The following is an 18,173-nucleotide window of genomic DNA, read 5'->3' as shown; positions in this document are numbered from 1 at the left end:
ACCCTTGGTTTGTTCAGCCCAGAGCAGGAGAGGCTAAGGGGAGGCCTCATGGGGACTACAGCTCCTCAAAGGGAGCAGAGAGGTGACAGGAAATCAAGAGGGAGCAAGGGAAAAGGTCTGCCCCAGATAGTTGTGGGCATGGAACAGGCTGCTCAGGGCAGCGGGCATGGCCTCAAGCTGCCAGAGTTCAAGGAGTATTTGGATACTCTCGTACATTGAGTTTGGATTTGGATTTAGGGAGTTCTTTGTGGAACCCAGAGTAGGACACAATGATCCTTGTGGGTTAGTTCCAATTTGGAACATTCTACAATATACAAAATACTTCAAGGTATGGAAATTAATAGCTACTGAATTTCATAAAAACTGTGTTTTCTTTCTTTTTATTTATTTGTAATTCACTAGAAACAAACAAACAAACAAACAGACATACAAAAACTACCTACAGAAAGATGGATCTGAGAATTTGTGGTGGACATGGATACAGCAACACTGAGAGGGCACAACTTGGAGACAGAGAGATCAGGGAATCACAGTCTGTCAAGCCGTAAAGACTTTATGAATATTGCAATCCTAACCAATAGCAGAGTTTCCTACTCCTCCCCAGCAACATTTTGAGGTGTTGAATGTGATGTAAGTTGGGCTGCATCTGAGCAAATAGACAAAACTCATCCACTTTTTCTGAGGGCTGAGAAAATACCTTGCAGGGCCTGGGTTTATTTTATAGCTGTCACTTCACATTTGTCTCATCTATTTGTAGCCTTGAGTTTCATAGTTCTTCCGGTTAATGTTTGTGCTGGAAGGGTCACAAAGATAATTAATGACCTTTCACTTTGCATACAGAATGCACACAAAGGTTTTTAGAATTTCTCTGTTTACAAATTTTCTTTTTTCTATGTCTGTTTTACCTTCCTATTTCCTCTAACATTCATGAGTCCATGAAGAATTAGATATAAATATACACAATCTCTTAGAAACCATTTGGACTGCTATAGATACAGCACCTGCTAGAGTGCTGCCTATAAAGGTAAGCACCCAAAGTATGGTTTGTTCTACTGTAGATTTGGGGATTTCCCTGGATTTTTCTTCTTTGGTGATGAAATGCCTGAGCTTTGCCACTTAATTAGGATTAGATTATATCCGGCCCTAGTGCAGCCATTTTAAAGAATAAATAAATTAAGAAATTAAAAAATTAAACCTCTTTACAATTGCCTCATTTTAAATCTAGCATGAGTGCTGCACTTGATTGCCACTTCCAAGCAAGGGTGTGAGCACAAATGGAGAAAGAAAGGGAGAAGAGAAAGGCACTGAACTGGTACAAAGTGGAATCCAGGGCTCCAGTTTATGCATCTAGACTTGTGAGATAAGTGGGCACATGGGAATCATAGAATCATCGAATCATTAAGGTTGGAAAAGACCTCTAAGCTCATCCAGTCCAACTGTCAACTTATCACAGTTATGCCTACAAACCACGTCTCTCAGTGCCACATCTCCAGTGAGCAGCCATTTCAACACCCAGAAAAATTATTCATCAGGTTTTCCAGGTATTCAGGTATATGATGTATGTACTGCATGTCTCTATGTAATAAGCACAAATAATTTGTCACTCAAAACTTTGAAGCTTTGAATTTAAAAATGGTAGGTAAAAGACTGAACTTTGCCAAAAGCAATTCCTTTTACTTCAGCTCAGGGGCTGGTCTGTGCAAGCAGGAGCAAACTAAACAACAGCAATGCTTCTGCACATTTACAGCCTGTTTTCGAAGAAACAACACAAAGAGCTGTGCAGAACATCTCAGCTGCAGTGCACCAAGGGGTTCTTATTTATTTATTTATTTGTGGTGATAACAAGGCCCGTGAAGTTGCTGCACATTCTGGACTGCCATCTACTGGTGTTTGCTCTGCTTACTGCTTACATAAGCTGTTCCTCAGAGAATCTTCGTAAGGCTTTCTGTGGAACCAGTGGGTTTGTGGACACAGGCACTGGGTGCAGTTGGGTGCTGTTCCAAAAGGGAATGTGTTTTGTTTGTTTGTTTGTTTGTTTGTTTGTTTGTTTGTTTTGTTTTGTTTTTTAGTAGAAAGACTTCATACTAAATAAAAATAAAAATAAAAAATATAAAAAATGTTAAAAAAAGGCAATTCTGTGACCTATTTTGCATAAGCATTATACAGATTAAATCCAGAAGGAAAAACAAACATGACACTTTTGACTGGCCTATGTGCTGTCACTACTAACACCTCATCTGACTGATAAAACAGCAAATAATAATTTCAGGATAGAACTATAACTTGTAACACCTAAATTACACCTTTCTGGAAAAGCATCCAAGCTCATTTTACATCCAGACTTTAATGTTTAGTTCAGGGCAGGAAGGGCACAGTTAAGCACTTTATTCCTGCCCCTTATGTTGGCATTTCATGATCATGTGCTACCAGATGCCTTACAGCATCTTGCTTTTGTTTGGTTAGTCAGTTAACAAGGGCTACACAGAGACACAAACTGAATAAAAAATAACACTTTAGGCATTTATAAGCCTCCCAACATTGAGTGGAATTAAGTCACACTTAAATAAACAAACAAAACAACGGGAAAATGTTATTTTGTTTAGATCTATTTGGGCTTATACTTGAAGGCTCCCTGTCTGAGTGTTTGAGATGCAAATTGTGAAAGCGATGCATGACTCCTCTTTAGGATGCAGTGGGGTAATGTCTCTGGGTGATGGGCAGAGGATGAAAAGACAAGAGATGACAAGGCAGCAAAGTCAGGAGAAGCTCTACAAAAGGACTGGAGAAAACCAAGCTAGACAGAAAGCTTTTGTGAGTGCAGTTTCTGAGACAAGTGCTGACTGGGAAAAGTGTTGAGATCCATCAGGCAAGGCTCAGTAGTTTTCTTCACTGGTGCGTTTATAGGGTCTTCAGATTGTGCATTCTTTATAAGCAAAAAAATTACTATAATATCTCCTACATTAATCATCCCCCTGCTTTCCTGTTAAGTTGGTTGAACTTCATTAGAGTGAAAACAGTCACCAAAACAGCTGTGTAGCTGTGCTTTGTGTTTCTAAGCGTAGGTCTCTCTACCTTGCTGCCTCTTCCTTCTTAGTGAAATATGAAAATAAACTTCTTAGGGGCACAATCCTTGGGAGAGCTGCCAAGAGAAATTGAGTTCTGTGAACGTTAAACCCTGCTGAACAACCACCTCCAGCCTCCAAGGGCACCTTAGCAGTTTTAATAGACCGGGGCAAATTTCAGTCAGTTAACAGAGCAGTCTCAATGGATACATTTCTCTGATGAGCTTTCTTATCTCCTCAAAAAAAAAAAAAAAAAAAAAAAAAGATTCATGAGATTCATATTCATAAGAAGCTTATCATTTAATAATCCAGATCCTTAAGAAATCTGGGTTATATCACCAGCTCTGTCACACACTTTCTATGAATCTGTGGACAAATCACTTTGAAAAGATTCTTCTCATGTCCTTCCAGTCATCCAAAAGTTTGTTAGGCAGTGAAGCAAGTTGTCTTTGACTCTGTCTTAAGTGACTTCAGAGGCCTATCCATGCCTCCAGGGTGTGATTCATCCCATCCTAATGCAGAAACAGAACATTAAGCTGAACACTTAATTTTGCTTTCCTTGCTAACTGCAGTCCAGAGACTGTTCCCACATTGATTTTTTTTACACATTTTCTTTCACCGACTTAATCAATGGAGAGAGCTTGGCACCCCTAGAAGTAAGTACATCTCAGTTACCAGACATCTGGTTTGGGAGGGTTGAATCACACTTTGGAGATGCCTCTCTCTATTGATTGCAGAGGTTGCCCTAAAGAATGTGTTTCTTCATTCCCAGCAATTTGTACACAATAGCAGCAGCAAAGTACATCTCCCACTCACTTCTTCCCGTAACAGAGAACCTCATGTTCCTCCACCTGGTTCACTGCAGATATGGTGCTTTCAACCATCTTCTCCACTGTTTCAGTCGATGAAACAAGGTTGTACTTCCAGGATGAAAGACTTTTGAATGTACATCACTCAAAATTGAGACTTTTTCTTTCTCCATACAACTTTCTCACTAACTACATTGATGTCACGGAGATATTTAGATCCACGACAGTTGATTACCTGCTAATCACAGAATCCCATTTGAATAGATCTCTGGTTGTTTGGAGATATTTTGTTTTGGTCATTTTGTTTGTTTGCTTGTTTGTGTTGTTGTTGTTCATTTGTTTTAAGAAAAAAATGTAAAGCATTAGATAGATTTGCTTCAGACTCTCAGCCTCTCCTGAGGTGCCAATGAAGTTTTGAGCCACTTTTGAGCACAGTTTGAGCCTGGAAGTTTTGAGCTACTTGTTTTCGTTTTTGGTAAACTGATCAACCGTACCATCAGACAGGACCACCAAACCACCTAACATTATCTTCTGCTTGTTGTGTAATTTTGTTTTCCCCCATCCTCCATTCTCCATCCTGACTCCCTGCCAGGCTATGTCCTGAGTATGAAATAGAAATATTTGTTAGAACATGTACAAACTTCCTATGGGTTTATTTTAGAAGAACCATATATTCCACCATCTTATTCCCATTATTTTTCTGGTCAAGCAGTGGATGCAATGAGATCAAGTGTATGAGAGCTTTTATAATGGGCATGAGAGATGCATAGCAATAAGAGGGCCTATGTCTCCAGGTTAAGTTCATGTGGCTTAAAAGGGCAGCTAGCAGCATTTGGGTAACATAGATAGTCTGAGCATCCACTTTTAACCTATGGCAAGTGTGAAGGAGTTTGACTCATAATTAACTGACTATTATGTGAATTTACACTGATCTACCTGGCTTGTTCAGGAGTCTCAAATTGGACTGGAAGTTGTCATTTCCAGTTATTTGATAGTTATCTAAGAAATAATGATTTGTTATGTCATGGAACTTTGCTTTTGAATCCATAGATTATGACAGTATTTCGTACTTTTTCAATATCCTGAATACAGCACCTTGGATTTTGATATACATGCATCTCCATAACATTCTTGTGAAGAAATCAACAAGATGTAGTGAAACTAAGTGATTTGTCCATTTAGTCTGACAAAGCACAGATAGATATTTTCAGACCAAATTACAATTGTTTTCGTGTTCCAAGTCAACAATTTTCTCCTTTATTACATAGGGAGACAAATCCATGATTATGGCTTTGTTCAGTAGGCAGATGAAGCCAAAAGCCTCCTTTTTGCAGCTGCAGCAGCAGGTTTAACTCCATCTGAATCCTGCCACACTGACTGATAACACTGAATTTAGCTTTGGTGAGTTTCCAAGTGCACAATGAGGTGATACATTGGTCCACCTGGACAGCCACTGGTGCTATATTGTAAATTTCCTTCACTTCTTCCTCAAATAATAAAGTAAATATTTGTTTGTTTTCTTTTTTTTTTAATGCAACTTTACTAATAAAAAATATTTAATACAGGTAATCTGCACTCGATCTGAGGAGTACAACAGCCAACAGGCTTTGTGCAATGCCACTAGTGAAGGTCCTATACTTCGAAATCCTGGAAACAATGACAAATCAAGGACCCCAAGGCTCCCATCTTCATCAGAAGTTGAATTTTGTCTGTCGCTCACTCGGTATGAATCTGGATCCATGGATAAAATGGCCAATTTCAGCTTCCGAAACACTTTGGAAGGTAACATGTTCCAATCTGCTATGATATCTCTGTCAGTAGCTTGATTGTATCTGGGATTAGAGCCTTAAAACTTGGGACATTTTTAGCTAATTTCGTTATGCACAACTCATAATTATATAACATAACATATTATAATGTAAAATAATATAAATATATATTGTATTATACCATATAGAGTTATAAAATAATAATAATTACTCCTGGAATATCAACATACAGGAAGTACCATGTTAAAAATATAGAAAGCACAGACCCTACATCCATCTGTTATGAGACATTGTCTCAACACTTGTCAGTACTGGGAACAGAAACATAACTGTATAAAAACAGATAAAAACAGATAATCTAATAACCGGCTTGCACATTTTTGCAACCATGTCCATGCAGACTACAGGATTATCCTGAGTCTGTCTTCCAGAGACCGTGCTGAATGTCAAGGATGAAAGAAGATGCTGCCACTTGGATTCTATGTATGCATTCAGCAACTCATAGCAGGCTTCACCCCAGAATCTAAGGATTAAAGGCAACATTATACCTTGAACATTAATCATAGAATCATAGAATGGTTTGGGTTGGAAAAGACCTTTAAGTTCATGTAGTTCAAGCCCCTGCTATAGGCAGGGACACCTCCCTCTAGACCAGGTTGCTCACAGCCCCATCCAGCCTGGCCTTGAATGCTTCCAGGGAGGGGGCATCCACAGACTCACTGGTCAACCTGTTCCAGTGTCTCATCACTCTCACAGTAAAGAATTCCTTCCTGATATCTAGTCTAACTTCAGCATCTTTTCCTGAAGTGTTTAGTTATTCATCTCAGTTATCTAATTAGCCAATCCATTATAGAGGTTCCTAATTTGCTGATAAACGAGGGTTCTTTTGTAAATAGAATAGTTATTCTTAATTATCTATTGACCCAAACTCTTTCAAATCTTGCTAAATTGCTAGTAAACAAGGTTAGCACATTATGGTTATCAAAAACCATTACTTCCCTGCTGTATTTTATATCTGCTGAATCAAGTAGGCCATTCTTTCATTGATATCCCAGAGATTTTTCTTGCAAGGCAGTACACAAGAACCAAAAAAATACAATATAGACTTTGGTGTGAGGATAACACAACAAAGCTTTTAATTGTCTGGTGTTACTCTTGACATAGTATGCAAAGCCATAAAGCTTTTTCAGGGGAAAAAATAGAAGAATCTGTTTCAGTACTAAAAACAGTCAAAAAATGTGGAATATGTACACTAAAGACTAAAGAAAATATAGATATTTATTGACTACAACTCTGGACAGAGTTGTGGTTTTTACATTAGAAAAAAGTACAGTTTGGGAAAGAAAAAGGTGATATAACCCTCTATTATTTTATTATTATTTATTTATTATTATTTAAATTTAAATTCTAAAATCAGAATCAGGGTTTTTGTCTGATTGATTTATCGTTCTTTTCTCTGCTGTTGTCTCTTTGTCACGTTAATTTCATGGCAGTCATGGTTGATCTTTATTAATATAATGGAGCCATCAGCCTGTGATGAAGAGATCACGTTTTTATCTGAACTGTGACAATATCTCTGCATCTGCAAGAAGCTTTTGTAGATCAAATTTTCCTCCAAGTGAGCTTTCCTCTTCCATATAACAAATCTTTAGAACCTGAAGAATGTTTATATTTCTACTAAGATCGTGAAGCTCCAGCTTACCACCACTAGGGTAGGCACCAGTGAGGTCTGATGGATTTAATGTGATTTAGATAATTCCTCCTATAAACTTGGGACAAAACTACATGTCCTTGAGGATGAACTCAAGCCAGATATGATACAGAAGCTTAGATGATCACAGAAGTAGCATATATTATTTTGGACATAGTGCTGCATGACTTCAGGATGCATTCGTTTAGCTTGTAGCCAGGACAGAGTGAATTCATGTCTTTTTTCTCAGCCTGTCGAGATGTGCACATAGTAGCCTTTTCATAATGCCTGTATGATCTCTCCAATGTAATTCAAAGAGGGAAAAAGAGAGATGGAGCAATTTTCTTTAGCAATGGGGTATGCCCTTTGCAAGTCCTAGGTTTTATGTGGAAGAAGGCTAAGAGGTTGAACTACAGTAAGAAAAAGCTCAATGGGAACAGACTGAGACAATAAATGTCCTGTCCTTAGACATTCCACAGATGTAAAACCAGAAGCAAAACACCGACCCAGTACTACAGTCCTTTCTCTACCATGGGAAATCCTGTTAAAATAGTAATGTTTTCTGTAGCCCAACTCCCAGTGCCCTTACCATATTGTTTTATAACTTTAATAGACTAGCTGAAGGAGCTCTATCTACAGTGCTCCAGAGCTGTTATGAAAGAAAATGAAGTTCAATAGAGTTCAGAAATAACTATCCCTTCTAGCCTGAACTATCTATAAAACTAGCTAGTCCTAAAATCGGTTTGCTGATTTTTTTTAAAGGCATTTTAACTCATTCTCCTGAAAATTATTATCAAAAATTGCTGAGGAATAGAACATTCCTTTCCCAATCAACTATCATTACCCTCTTTGGTGCTTCTACAATGAAAGCCGTTTCAGACCACTGCTTTTAGTTTTTAATTAAGGTTCAGCTTCAACAGCACCTTCAGGCTTTTCTCTAAGTGTGTTCCTCATTCTCTTAAAATGCCTTAAAATTGAAAAGTAACAGTAATTACAGAACTGAGAGTTCCAGAATACTACCCAGATCTTGTCCATCAAATGGAGTTACCACCTTCCTGTCTGCAAAAGTTGCATAGGATATATAATACAAGACTTCTGAATACTTAGAGAGACTTTTCTATTCCAGTATGGTATTAACTCATTAACTTGTTCTAAGACACTTTTTTTTTTTTTTTTTTTTTTTTCACACTGAGATCATTTTTAATCTGAATTATTTCAACACTGAAGTTTACACCTCAGGTCCATGGCATTCTCATATAACAGTTCACAGATCCCAGCATTTACTTCCTTTTCTAAGTGAAAATCTTTTCAGTCCTTCTTTACTGGTTTACCCAAGCTTGTGCCTATACACCTAAGGTCAAATGCTAATCTCTTCTAGATCCAAAGTAAATCCAAAGCAACTCCACTGACTTTAGTGGAGTTACTTTAGATTTACAAAAGATGACTGGAACCAAGCTAGTGATTCTAATGGAGTGGCTCTTGATTTACACCCATGTGAGATTTACTCCTCAGTTTTATTTCTGTAATGGAAAACAGCTGTGATCACTTAGAATAACTGAGCACAAGATGAGGCCAGAGTATTCCAGTCTTAGACATGTTATCGTGCACTTATGGACAAAACTTCACGCCCTTCCATGTCTCAGCATCCACATGAACTGGAACAAACACATCTAAAAGGTATTCATCAGCACCACACTGAATCCGTTTTCATTTTGAAAATACATTTTTTTGGTAGCTTCTTGCATTACAGTGGGAGTACTGAGAAAAGTTTTTTCCAGATGAAAATATCTCATGGGATAGGACCTCATAGGGTGTCCTATTAAAATGAAATTACATTTCAAAGTGCTTGATGTTCTGTTCCATTATTTCATGACAGAGATGGAGTAACAATACATAACTGTGTCAGACAATGGACTGCTATGACATCATTTGACTTGATACCATGTGTCATGGGTTAATTCATGAATAATCAAGGTGATATAGAGTTCTAGAACCCAAAAAATATTATTTTGTCCTTTTGTAGAAAACTTAAGAGGCACTGATTTTCATTTGCAATTGCCATGAGTACATTCATCCTAAATGTGGAAAAAAGTAGTTCTTTGGCTATCTCTGATTTTTATAATGTGTCACATTAAAGCTGACCTACACAAAGAAGCCCAAATCTTAATTTACAGTCAGCTGATCTTCACCTATTTCTTATAATATCAACTACTTTTCTGTACTTTTCTGCGTCCAGGATGTGTCTGATGTGTCTGATGTGTCAGTAGTGTTTTCCAGGGACAGCTGTTCAACAAATTCTAAGTAAAATACTTTCCTCCAAGGAAATATATGCCACCTGCTTTTAATCCACTGTTTTTCAATCAAAGTAGAAGCTACCCTGTCCCAGAGTGAGAGGACATGAATGTTCAGTTCCACTGGGTTGTTGCTTTAATGAACTATATTGAACTTAGCTGACCATATTTGTAGTGGCACTACGTCTATCAGGCAGCTGAACTTGGATATGCAATATGCAAAGCAGAATTTGGCCTTTAAAGTCCCTGCTACCCCAGTAACAAGCCTAGAAAGTCATGCAAAGCTAAATCATATTTTGTAAGAAGAGTTTTGCAGTTTAAAAATAAAACAGCAATAAATAACTCACAGACATTGGTAATGCCACAGATGTTGGGCAGTACACTAAAACAGTCAGTGGAGAAAGGATTTCTGGAACGGTTTATGCATTTCTGTAGCACTGAAGGTTGCTAATGCTCTCCAAGGTCTGCATATCCTCCACTAAACATACTTATAGTACTTCAGTCAGTGGAAAATGAGCTCTTGAGGAAAACACTACCTGCTTGAAATACATAATGTTTCTCATTTGATAGATTATAGAAGAACATCTGTGGACTCTGTCATTAGTCAGTAAAATCCAAAGAGAGTATGGTTAAGTCCTCCATTAAAAGACAGATACTTGACCCACTACATTTTTAATGAGAACCGCCTATATATCATCCTAAAAGGGTTAGGCATCCTTAATTGTGAGTGACATGATTAGCTCCTCCTATAATAAGCTTTGGGCTGAATCCTCATCTGATTTAATTTGGCCTGATTCTACCGAAGTTGCTTCAAATTCATTGGATCTTTGTTGCTGATTTACAAGGTTATATATATAAAGGCTTAAAAATTTTGATTCTTCTCTCACTAAAATCATTGGTAACACCTCAAGGCTCTTCAGTGATGTATTCCCTACTGGATATTTCTAATACACCATAATTAAATGAGAATTTAGAAGGATGTCTGGATGATACAGCTTTCTATACTGGCTGGATGATTTAATAGCTCACTACCACCAGCCACAGTCCTAATTCTCTGTGCAATTTCCTCAGTCCTCTAGTCAGTCACTCTCACCACTTTTTGGTACTCTGTATCATTGCATAAGTTACTGAATGAGTATTCTGTCAGTTCAGTGAGTTGACTCAGTTCACAGAAGGACGAAGAACAGCTGCATTCAGTACACGGGAGAGGATAGGAACACACACCATGATGCAAAGCAGGTGGAAGGAGCTTCCCTATTCACAGGCAGTGATATCAGTTTCAGCTCACAGCCATGTGTAGATCTGTAGTCCTGTATTTGCAATAGAGGTTATTCTTCTGCAGCTATCTCAGCAAAATGTCCAATATTCTGAAAAAAAAAAAAAAAAAAAAAAAAAAAAAAAAAGATTTTCATATATTCTTTTGTGTCAACCTTACTCCATAACATGTTGTGGTGATTTTCCTGATGCCCTTCAGAAAGCCTGAAAGAAAGTATGAATACCCAGATAAATAAAATGAATTAATATCAAATTACAGTTTATTTCTGCCAGGTTTAACTTTCCATAACATTCCACAACTTTCCATAACTTCTTATGGTGCACCCTTGAGAATGGATGAATGCACCCCAATTAACTGGTAGATAGGATGTTGAGGTTATTAAAGGCATCCCAGTTACTTGTGAGCATATGATCATTGCACCAAATTGCTGAAATTCAGAAGTTTCATGAAAGTTGACTAGAGCCAGAATGTTCTGTATAACCACTAAATCACAGAATATCCCAAACTGGAAGGGATCCTTAAGGATCATGGAGCCCAGCTTCTGGCTCTATGCAGGACCACACAAAATCCAAACCCCATGTCTGGGAATGCTGTCCCAATGCTCCCCGAGTTCTAACAGTCTTGGGCCTTGCCCACTGCCCTCTGGTGAAGAACACTTTCCTAATATCTAATTTGACTCTGCTGATATTTCATGCCATCCCCTTGAGTTTTATCACTGAGCAAAGTAGTTGATTTTTTGTTGTTGTTTTGTTTCTTTGTTTTCATCTAACCTAATCGTAATTTCTAGCTTTTAATTTCCTGACATTAGTATAACTAGCAATTGTGACAAAACAAAAACCACGAAAGAAATGCAAGGAGTGATCTTGTAAAAAAAAAAAAAAAGTTAGTGCAGTCCTCTTTCTGGTTGCAGATGAAGTTTTCACAAGCTGTTCTAACCTGAGTGAAAGTTTTGCCTGACAGTTTTAATGTTGTCAGTAAATGAAACTGTCGATTTTGAACTGACCAGTAGCTCTTACACAACAAAGTCCTTAAGAGCATGATTAACTCAGTCTTCCTAAGATCATGTCCTTAAGTAATTACCTAACACTTACTATTTTCAGTGGATCTTAGCCACTTCCATTAAGCATGTACTTTCACACTTTGCTGAGTCAGAGATGCATCATAAGAATTAGTTAAATCTTTTTCTTCAATACAAACTGAAGATGCTCAATATCTTAAGTCACTTAAAACATCTACTGTTTACCTGTTTATGTGTATATCTACATTGCAACCTCTCACTTGTACTGCTGTAGAAATAATGGCGTGATGAGGCATGTTCTTTGGCCAGAGTGACAAAAAGTCTTAGTGTAGCGGTGGCCATATTGATAAAAACTTGTGATTTATTTTTTTTCTTCTGTAGTTTATTTCACTAGTAAAACTGCAATGAAGAAGCCAGCAATGAGATGTGCCAAAGTAGCTGAGTATGTGTTTGGAGGTTTTGTTGATGTCATGTGCCAATGTCTTTATAAGAAAGTATTTTTAACTGGGGAAAAATCTTCCACTGTTAAGATTTTAAAATAGTTTGGGAAAAAAGACTGTTGCAGTTTATTAAAGAAATATTCAGTTCAGTACTTTAATATTCCACTTCACTAGATTTCCTTTAAGATTGTGGCACTTGTACTGTGTGCAGAAATAATGCTGTAATATGAGTAATCAGAAGAACTGTGGTGAATCTCAACAGAACTGGGAAATTATTTGGCACAAGTAAGTAGTGAAGGAGAATAAGGATGCTTTTCAATATTGACCTGAAGAGGGAAGATTGTAACAGAATCACAGAACTGTAGGGACTAGACAGGAACTCTTGAGATGACTGAGTCCAGCCCCCGCGAAAGCAGGCTCCCTGTACCAGGTTGCACAGGTAGGTGTCCAGCTGGGTCTTGGAAATTTCCATAGAAGGATAATCCACAACCTCCCTGGGCAGCCTGTGCCAGTGATCTGTCAACTACTTTGTGAAAACATTCTTACACAGGTTTGTGAAGAACTTCATAAGACTCAATTTGTAGCCATTTCCCCTTATCCTATCACCGCACATGGATGGAGTCAGGTATCAGTTCTTTGCCTCCAGCTCTTTAGATACAGACATTGATCAGATCCCCTCTGAGTCTCCTTTTCTCAAGGCTGAGCAGACCCAAGTCACTCAGCCTTTCCTCATAAGAGAGGTGCTCCAGGCCCTTTACCTTCATGGCCATCCGCTGCACTCTTTCCCGGAGGTCCTTGTCTTTTTTGTACCAGGGAGCCCAGAACTGGACACAGTACTCCAGGTGAGTCCTGACCAGGGCAGAGTAGAGGGGGAGGATCACCTCCCTTCAGCTGCTGGCCACGCTCCTTTTAATGCACTGCAGGATCCCATTGACTGTCTTGGCCCCCTGCGCACAGTGCTGGCTCTTTTGGAAAACCTCACCTGTTTTCTTTCATTCCACTGTCATACTTAGAAGATCAGTATGTTCTCCCTTAGCTCGTTGCTTCAGTTTTGTTGTTAGGCCCATCTCCGTGCCTTTTCACCACCTCCCTTCCCTCTTTCCTGGTTCCTGGGTTCGTTTGTCCCTCTGCCCCATTAGTCACAGAACCGGGCTGCACTGCGCTGGAACCGTGACACCGTCCCAGTGCCCCAGAGTCCCGTTTGACTGCCCACAGGCTTCCTGCAGCGCCTTCATGGCTGCCGGCCTGAGCTACCAGTCAGCAGTAATAATCAGAGGGACAAACCAGAGCAGGGAGTCTGAGCCGCTGTGCCTCAGGGCCTCCTTGCGTGTCCCAGCAGCTCTTGCTGTGGTGTTTTGCCGCCGTTGTCCCTTTCTGGGAAGGCTCCTTTGGTGTGAGCCTCCACTATGAAGCTGATCCGCACGGGATCTTTGGCGACCTGTCCCAGCTGTGGATTCCCAGTGTGCCCTGGATTCTTCCCAGCGTGCTGCGGGACTCACAGGACCTCCCCGTGTGCTCTGGGGGACGCTGCATGACCTGAGTGGGACGTGGGCTCCCGCTCAGGATGTGCTCTCTCCCCCTGAGGCACGGCTGTCTGTGGGCACCTCAGAGCCACCAATGCCTCTTTTCCCCCGGCCCAGCGCCCTTCCTCCTCACCAGGCGCGTGCCCCCAAACCCCGCACAGCAGCACTCTCCTGCAGCAGTGCCTTTCGTGCTGCTGCTGTCCCGGACACACCACCACCACAATGACACCGGATGCAGAAATGTTGGTGTTATAAATTAATAATTTTTATTTTAATGATAATTAATAAATATAAAATTTATATAACTATAAATAATTCTAATTTTATTTTAATTATAATATAATAATAATGAAATTACATGCCAGATGGAAAATGGAGGTGATGATCTGGGAGAAGTTATTGTTCACTCAGTGGAAGATGTTGTTGTTCACTCAGTGGAAGATGTTGTTGTCATCGGAGGTGCCTTCAGCGCAGGAACCTTTGGTGGGCTGTGGTGTGTCCCGCCCCACCAGCTGACTGTCACCATTTGACCCACAGGCTGTCAGATGGACAAAAGTGCTTCATGGAAATCATTCTCTGTTCCTGTGGAAGCTGAGGCCGTTTGTCTGGTTCCCTGGAAGTGACAGGGCATGGGCGCAGGGAAAGGGCTGCAGGCTCATTTTGCAGAGCATCACCCTTCAGGGCTCTGATTCCTGTGCCGCTTTTCCAACCTCACGGGATTGCTCAGGGCAGCCTGTGGGGCTTACTCCACCTCTGGCAGGGCCCATTTTGCATGGGGGGCTCTGGCTGGGTGTCAGTGCTATGGCTGGGCAAGCCCCTGGGCACAGCTGATGGACATCTGAGGTACGTCTGCTTTCCTTGGAAGACTTCACATTGCGGTTCCTTGCTCCCCGGCCATGGTTTGCTCCATGCTTAATGACTTAGCTGGCCTTGGTGTCTTCACAGTCTTTCCAACATGCTGTGGACTGCCCCCAGCAGCTGCCACGTAGCCCAGTATTTCCCAAATTCCACAAAGAAACGGACTATCCGGCTTTGCTGACAGAAGTCCTGGAGCTGGTTCATGGTGTCGAGCCAGCTGGAGGCTTTCTGCTCGGTGTGTGGGGACTGCTGCTTTGGGCCCTCTGGAACAGAAGACTCGCTGACCCTGTACCGGACCCATCTGGGGTGTGGAGAAGGGCCAATCCAGAAGCGCCAGTTCAAGGGATGGAGATCAGCATTGATGGGCAGCCTCTCCTGAGGCTGCACAAGTACTTTGTCTCCATTCCCAGGACAGGTGGTTAGTCCAGTCAAGCAGAGCCAGTTGGAGATCTGACTCCTGGTCTCAACTGGGCTCTGCTCCTCAGGAATGATGTGGTTTTTGTCCTCATCTTCCTCGGTCTTGGTGGGGCAGGTGGTTAGTCCAAGCCAACAGAGCCAGTTGGAGGTGTGGCTCTTGGTCTCAACCGAGCTCTGCTCCTCAGGAAGGACGTGGTTTTTCTTCCCCTCCTCGGTCTTGGTGGGGCAGGTGGTTAGTCCAAGCCAACAGAGCCAGTTGGAGGTGTGGCTCTTGGTCTCAGCCGGGCTCTGATCCTCTGGATGGATCTGTTTTTTCTTCCCCTCCTTGGTATTGGTGGGGCAGGTGGTTAGTCCAAACAAGCAGACCCAGCTGGAGGTCTGGCTCTTGTCGTCAACTGGGCTTTGCTCTTTGGGAAGTACCTGGTCATTGTTCCCATCCTCGATCTTGGTGGGGCACGTGATCAGGCCAAACCAGCAGGCCCAGCTGGAGGTCTGACTCTTGGTCTGAACTGGGCTCTGCTTTTTGGGAAGTACCTGGTCGTTGTTCCCATCCTCCATCTTGGTTGGGCACGTGGTCAGGCCAAACCGGCAGAGCCAGCCAGAGGTCTGGCTTTTGGTTTGAACCAGACGCTGCTCCTCCTGAAAGACCTGGTTGCCGTTCCCGTCCTCCATCTTGGTGGGGCAGGAGGTCAGGCCAAACCAGCACAGCCAGCCAGAGGTCTGGCTTTCGGTTTGAACCAGACGCTGCTCCTCCTGAAAGACCTGGTTGCCATTCCCGTCCTCGATCTTGGTGGGGCAGGAGGTCAGGCCAAACCAGCACAGCCAGCTGGAGGTCTGGCTCTTGATTTCAACCGTAAGTTGTTCCTCTGGAAGGGCCTGGTTGCTGTTCCCATCCTCAATCTTGGTGGAGCAGGTGATAAGGCCAAGCCAGCAGAGCCAGACAGAGGTCTGGCTCTTGGTTTCAGCCAGACACTGCTCCTCCTGAAGGACCTGGTTCTTGTTCCCGTCCTTGATCTTGGTGGGACAGCTGGTTAGGCCAAACCAGCACAGCCAGCCAGAGGTCTGGCTGCCGGTCTCAATGGGGTGCTGCTCCTCAGGAAGGACCAGCTTTTTGTTCCAATTCCAGGCCCAGCTGGGAAAGCTGAAAAAGCCAGTAATTGGAGACATGAAAGGAAGTAAGATGAGGAAGAGAGTCAGGCTGAACTTCATCCTGTTCTCTTCCAAGGACCACTCTCAACACACAAATGGCTGTCACGCAGAGCAGAGCTCCAGCAGTGACCACCAGGACGGTGCGACCGCCTAAAGTGTCTGAGCTGGGGGAGGGAGCCAACGTGACCTGGTATAGTCTGATGTCATGCCCCGCACTGTGATGTCACAATGCCTTTCCCTCGGTGTGTGCACCCATGCACCCAGCTCAGGGCTGGAGACCCTACGTCCAAATCCCACCTCCCTGTCCCACCTCCCTTTTTTCCAGTCTATTGGCACTCTGTAATTTTCTCCATCAGTCGAGGCTATAGAATCACAGAATCATAGAGTGGCCTGGGTTGAAAAGGACCACAAAGATCACCAGATTTCAACCCCCCTGCTATGTGCAGGGTCACCAGCCACCAGACCTGTCTGCCCAGAGCCACAACCAGCCTGGCCTTGAATGCCTCCAGGGATGGGGCATCCACAACATCTTTGGGCAACCTGTTCCAGCGAGTTACCACCCTCTGTTCAAAAACCTATGTAACCTAATCCTTTCTCATCTTAGTTTAAAAACATTCCCCCTTGTACTGTCACTATCCACCCTTGTAAGCAGACGTAAACAGAAGTTAGGTGCTCCTCTCCCATCCTTTTGATCCTTTCAGTCCAACAGCAATGAACACTGAGATAATTTCCTGTAGCTATATGTAGGAAAGAAAATAAAAGAATATATGATAACGTAGACCAAGTGATTCAATCCTTTGCTTACGTCGCCCATAGCCGTGTCTGTATTTGTTTTCTGCATGACACAGATTCACAGAATTGTAGGGGCTGGAAGGGAGCTCTTGAGATGATTGAGTCCAGCCCACCTGCCAAAGCAGGCTCCCTAGCCTAGGTTGTACAGGTAGGCGTCCAGGCGGGTCTTGAACATCTCCAAACAACGAGACTCCAAAACCATCTTGGGCAGGAGTTCCAGGGCTCTGTCACCCTCACTGTGAAGACATTCTTATTCACGTGTGTACAGAACTTCCTATTTTGGCCGTTTCCCAGTGTCCTGTCACCATGCACGGCTGAAAGGAGCTTGGCCGTGTTCCTTTCATAGAATCTTAGAATCACCAAGGTTGGAAAAGACCTAAAAGATCACCCAGTACAACCGTTCACCTATTACCGATAGCACCCACTAAATCATGTCCCTCAACACAACATCCAATTGTTCCTTGAATACTCCCAGGGTCGGTGACTCCACCACCTCCCTGGGCAATCCATTCCAGTGCCTGACCACCCTTTCTGAGAAGTAATACTTCCTCATGTCCAGCTTGAATCTGCCCTGCCGTAGCTTGAAACCATTCCTTCTGGTGCTATCACTAATGACATGAGAGAAGAGGCCGACCCCCAGCTCACTACAACCTCCCTTTAGGAAGTTACAGAGAGCAATAAGGTCTCCCCTGAGTCTCCTCCAGGCTGAACATTCCCAGCTCCTTCAGCCTCTCCTCCTATGGCCTCTGCTCCAGACCCCTCACCAGCTTTGTTGCCATCCTTTGTACATGTTCCAGGGCCTCAAGGTCTTTCTTGCAGTGAGGGGCCCAAAACTGGACACAGTACTCGAGGTGCAGCCTCACCAGCGCTGAGTGCAGGGGAACAATCACCTCTCTGCTCCTGCTGGCAAAACTATTTCTGATGCAAGGCAGGATGCCATTGGCCGTCTTGGTCACCTGGGCACACTGCTGGCTTATGTTCAGCCAAACGTCAATCAATACCCCCAGGTCCATTTTCTCTCTACAGTCTTCCAGCCACTCCGCCCCAAGCCTACAGAAGTGGGATTGTTGTGGCCAAAG

The 18,173-nt window shown here is 42.2% G+C and overlaps 1 protein-coding gene across 1 annotated transcript in view; it reads left to right on the top strand.

Moving 5' to 3' along the window:
* Positions 1-18,173, top strand: part of TYR (tyrosinase) — a 50,262-nt gene that overhangs the window by 7,381 nt on the left and 24,708 nt on the right. Inside the window, exon 2 of the mRNA XM_072355053.1 lies at positions 5,437-5,653. Coding sequence (XP_072211154.1) covers positions 5,437-5,653 — 217 coding nt within the window. The remainder of the gene's footprint in view (positions 1-5,436; positions 5,654-18,173) is intronic.

Source organism: Excalfactoria chinensis, chromosome 1 (assembly GCF_039878825.1).
Source record: "Excalfactoria chinensis isolate bCotChi1 chromosome 1, bCotChi1.hap2, whole genome shotgun sequence".
NCBI lineage: Eukaryota > Metazoa > Chordata > Aves > Galliformes > Phasianidae > Excalfactoria > Excalfactoria chinensis.
Note: the sequence above shows the minus strand (reverse complement) of the source record. Positions and strands in the feature narration are given on the sequence as shown.